Here is a 5468-nt window from a genome sequence, read left to right on the forward strand (position 1 = left end):
GAGTTAGTGCATAGGTGTTAATTGTTTTACGGTATTATAAAAATATGGATAAATTTAAACAAAAAGAAGAGCGGGAAAGTCGAATCCAGCTAGCTATTCAAACTATTACTGAAAAAAAAGTCATATGAACGTTAAAGTCATATGAACTGTTAAACGTTATAATTTGGCAAAATCTACTCTTTTTGACAGAACAAAAGGTCGTCTAATAACCGAGAAGCGCCAAAAATGATGAGCAGGATCACTGAAGCTATTATTGTTGATTTATTAAAATTTATGAGTGATATAGACATTGGCTTAAATAGAAAAGACGTGTTTATTGTTGTTGAAAATTATTTGAAAGCATCAAACCAAACTAGATTATTCAAAGACCGACTAAAAACCGACTAAAAAATGTTACTCAAAATGTTATTCAAAAACCGACTAAAAAATGTTACTCCGATTTTATGAATAAATATCGTAAAGAAATTTGCCCATGAAAAAAATCGACATACAAACTATTAGGGCTGTGGCCACGCAGCCAGCTATAATTGACAATTAGTTTGAGTAATTAGCAGCAGCATATAATGAACATAATTTAGGCGATAAGCCGTTTCAAATATTCAATTGTGACGAGTCTGGTTTGCAATTTGATCAAGGCAAAGTCGAAATTATTTAAAGAAAAGGAACAAAAAATCCTAAAAAGCTAGCACCATCGAATAAAAAGCAAATGACGACATTTTTTTGCCTCACGTAAATAAACTTTCAGCTTTTAAAGTTCTGATTCTTGATGGCTTCACAAATGAGCTTAGAATTGAAAAAAAAAAAGCTTTAGAAAATTATATTCTACTTTGGTGTTTGTCGGCTCATACTAGCCATTTTTAACAGCCATTAGTTGTTGGCATTTTTTAAAATAGTAAAAGACGAATGGAAGCGAATAGTCGAAAGTTAATTGACTAAAAATCATTTTCAAAGCCTAACAAATTGACATTTTCCGGCCATGTTTAAGGATCTCATCCAAAATGGTGGGTTTAAAGCAGAAAATGCATGGAGTGGTTTCAAAAATACTGGTATATTTCCACTCGATTGTTCACAAATTTCTGTTAAAAAAACTTCCATCGGTGCCATGTTTCAAGCTGTCGAAAATAAACAATATTGAAAATTTTTCTGATTCTTCAACAGTTTCTAGTCCATTAGTTTTGGGAAATGCTACCAATACGCCTAACACATTGTCAAGAATGTCAAATCGTGAATTTTTGCTTAAAAGTTTTGCTACTTTGAATAATGCCGTTCAACAAGTGGCAAAAGATATAAACAAATCAGTATTAAATATGCTTCGACATCAATTGACACCAACTCCAAATAAAAGAGTTTAAAAAAGTGAAAGAATAAAGCGACCAGCTAATTATAATATGACTTCAGCGGATGCCATAGCTTACGATAAAGCTTAACAAGCATTAAAAAACAAAAATTAGATGAACAAGCTGCAAAGAAATTGACTAGAGAGCAAAAAAAAAATTACCACTGCTACTCAAAAAGCAGAAAAAATTTAAACTAAGTCAGTCGGCTAAAACATTACTATATCGCCCAACTATAGAATTTATTTGTAACGAATGTGAATAAAATAGTACATTTTCTTTTTTAAATAAACAATTCCATTTTTTTTATGGATTAAATTAATTATTTTAATGTTAGTCTTAGCAGGGAGTGTGTTTTTCTATACTTTATGCGCATCAGTAATTAGGGACATATATATCCCTAATTAGGTGTAGAATTAGGTGTCTATAGACACCTAAATATGAATAAAAATAATGCTTTTTAAAAATAAAATAAAGATTTAAGTTAAAAAAATTAAGTTTTTTATATCGTTCAATTTGTCTTGTTATGAAGTTTATATTTAAAAAAATTATTCTGAAATCTTTTATAATGATCGAGTTATGATGATATAAGTTTTAAGCCATTCCGAATTAGGGAGTTTTACGGTGTATGTATATATATATATATACATACACCGTATATATATATATATATATATATATATATATATATATATATATATATATATATATATATATATATATATATATATATATATATATATATATATACATTAGGGATATGACTTTTTTGCAACCTACTAGGCCTGTATCGTAATTCAATGAACTTTTATGTAAAAAGAACGAATAGATGTTTCATTTTGACATATTTTGAAAAAAGGTCACCCCAAAACCAAAAAATCGAATTTTCAATAGGTACACTTTTGTACAGTAAATGAATATTAAAGGCTGAAGATGTTGTAAGAGTCATACTCCTGTTGTTATTTTATTTATTTATGCAACATGTACTGTGATATAACAAAAAACATTATGTGATATATAATTATACAAGTATTACAAAATTAACAGTATCAAAGCGTCTAGTACAACAATATACATAACTGTCTGTGTCTATAGGCCTACTGTGTTTAGTACATGGGTCACATGATGCTCACGTCTCATAAAGAGTCTAGCGCTTATTACTTAGAATGAATCGAAGTTGCAGTTTGTCTTTCTTTCTGCAGGAAGCATACAGGTCTTGCATCACCTTGATTGCACGTTCAGCTATCTGATTACTTCGTGGTATGTCGATGACGGATGGCTCTTTCTTCCAGTGATTTTTGAATGACTGCAATGCCTTTTTGTAAGGCTTCAATACATCAGATAAATTCTTGAAGTCATTGTCATTGTACTTTTGACTACTAAACCAATGTTCTGCCCACTCATATGAAATGAACCTGCAAACCTTCTCCAAATTCTTTCTCGCTTCAGGCATAAGAATGAACGCCAGAATGGCGAGAATGGCTCTTGAGTTCCATCTGGCATTGCTCATATTAGGAATGTTCTGAAAGTGAATCAGAGGGAAGTTTCTTTGTTCTTCATAGAACCTAAACACTCTTGTTAAATGGTACAAAAACTTCATATCGTCTCTCCACCCTGATTTATCAAGAATTTCTACAGTTCCATTCACAAACTTATCCTTCAGTTCATCATACTTATTCAACAGTTCAGACACAAATGGGTATTCAATGTTTGGAGATTTGGTATCACCCCCAAGTTCTTCGTCCATCACCAGACGGAGAATCCTGTCTAGTACGTGATGCTGACAACCGATAAATTGTGGTATTGTGACACCCTTTAATTTAAACATACGTTGCAACTTCACAACAACTCCATTTCTCTTCCCAGTATTGACGTTTGTTGTATCAGTAATGATCATCTTAATTGAATTCCACAAATTGTATTCATCAATAAGTTTGGCAATTTTTTCAGCAACAGTTTCAGCTTTGCCATCTTTTAAACGCAGTGCATCAAGTTTCACGTCAGTTCTTTCATTCTGAAGTACAACTACCTGATATTCCTTATCATCTATTCGTTTGCCGTCAAAGTGTAAGGACCACTGTTCCATTTTAAGTTGTTGTATCATTTCTTTTTTTAATTTACCTGCCTCTTTGAATATGGACTTGTAAATTGCTGATTGACTTGGAGTTGGAATATCAATACCTTGTTGTGATAATACATTGCATATTTTAGCAGCTTTCTTTGTGGAAACTCCACTTGATGTAACCATGCTTACAACAAATTTACTTTTGTAGTGCTTTCTAGTTTTTTTCTGAGTGTCCTCATCATCGTCTTTATCACCGTCTTCGTCTTCATCATCTTCACTCTTACTTTTGCAGTTTTCAGATTCAGTACCACTGTCTGTGGTAGACAGGACTTGTGATGTGGAAGGTATTGCTGTTCCAGACTGGACTTTCCTTCTCTTGGAAGGGTGAATGGTTTCTTTACTTGCCACTTGTCCTGTTGAGTACCCCACCTGTCCTTTACTTTCTTTTTGTAGGTGGTATAGACGTTTATCTTCCGAGGATAACCACTGGCCATTCACTTTCGTGATGTCAAATAATGCATTGAGAACATCATATTTTCCACGCTTGACACATTCATCATAGACCTTCAGCACCTTCATAAGCTTTGCTCTTATCACTTGATCAGACACACGTGGAAAATTCAGTTTATTGTCCCACAATTTTGTAATTTCCTTAGAAATTTGGTCTATTCGTTCTTTTCTTCCTTTAACATATGCTCCGAGAAACTGGTATCTTCCTACGATCTGCAATTGAAGTGGTATTCTGGATTTTTCATTGAGTGAATGTTCTTCTACAGCCACGCTTCCTCTTCTTCTGTGTGACTCTTGAAATCTCACCAAATTTTTAGTCCAAGTCTTCTTGTTCTTTGTTACTGTGCTATGACTTTTCTTGTGACATCATATAATATTGTTACGACTTTACGGATAGCTGAGCGTAAATATCCGTTTAATAAAGTCGTTTAATTAATAAAAAACTTTAACTGTATAGTAATCCAATTATAGTTCGATAATCCAGTCAATGTTGATAACAGTTCGATAATCCAGTCCGTATCCTAACGATAATGCTACAACTACTTATACTTCGTACACTTACAGCGTCTTTAGTTCGCTACAGTAGTTCCTTATTAGCTCAGTTACACGCAGAGTACTTCATAGAACTATTCACATTATCAACACTGAGCTCTGACAGCAGCTCGCTTATATAATTATTTAGAGCTTCCAGAATGTTCTACTAAGTTCTATAATCTTCTACAGTCTGTTACAGTCGTCTATATCACCGTTGTAACACAATGACGTCATCACATAACAATTCCAAGTATTTGCCGGCACACGGCCGTTTCGTTGCCATGGTAACGTGTGGCGTTATATTTATAAATTCATAACAAAATAATGAAATAAATAGAATTAAGCTGAGAAGTAAGCTTAAGATTAAAACATCGGTCAAAAATGAATGTATAAAAATGGTAAATCAAATTTTTATTTTGGGGGTGACCTTTTTTTGTTGCAGAAAGCTATTTGGGCCTTTTTTCATGATTTTAGGTAAAAGTTCATCGATTTATGATACAGGAAACATTTTATTTTAAAAAAAATTAAAAAGTCATATCCCTAATATACATACACCGTATATATATATATATATATATATATATATATATATATATATATATATATATACATACACCGTATATATATATATATATATATATATATATATATATATATATATATATATATATATATATATATATATATATATATATATATATATATATACATACATATATGATAACAAAATGAACATCAATAAACAAATGAATAAAAACTGGAAACAAAAAACATAAAACTCCATTTACATTATGACCAAAAAATAGCTTACAAACAAATTATTATAACGGGTTCAATAGAGTGCTTGCCAGCTAAGAAATTATCAGCACGCCGAAATAAATAAAATTGTCATAAAAATCTCAAAAAATTATAAAAATTTAAAATATTAAAAATTTTACTTGTATCTATCAAATTCCAAAAGTTTAAAACTATTTTTTTAAAGCACAAAAATTTCAAAATATAAAACAATTTTAATTGTTTAATAT

The 5468-nt window shown here is 31.1% G+C and overlaps 1 protein-coding gene across 5 annotated transcripts in view; it reads right to left on the bottom strand.

The window, feature by feature from the left end:
• Positions 1-5181: 5181 nt before the first annotated feature.
• The window catches only part of LOC105843411 (uncharacterized), an 86747-nt gene continuing 86460 nt past the window's right edge, over positions 5182-5468 (bottom strand). For all 5 annotated transcript variants that reach the window (XM_065818680.1, XM_065818684.1, XM_065818681.1 and 2 more), the window contains one exon: positions 5182-5468. This exon is cut by the window's right edge and continues 323 nt beyond it. In XM_065818680.1, the coding sequence (XP_065674752.1) occupies positions 5462-5468 (7 nt within the window). In that variant the 3' untranslated portion in view covers positions 5182-5461.

Source organism: Hydra vulgaris, chromosome 15, assembly GCF_038396675.1.
Source record: "Hydra vulgaris chromosome 15, alternate assembly HydraT2T_AEP".
NCBI classification, from domain to species: domain Eukaryota; kingdom Metazoa; phylum Cnidaria; class Hydrozoa; order Anthoathecata; family Hydridae; genus Hydra; species Hydra vulgaris.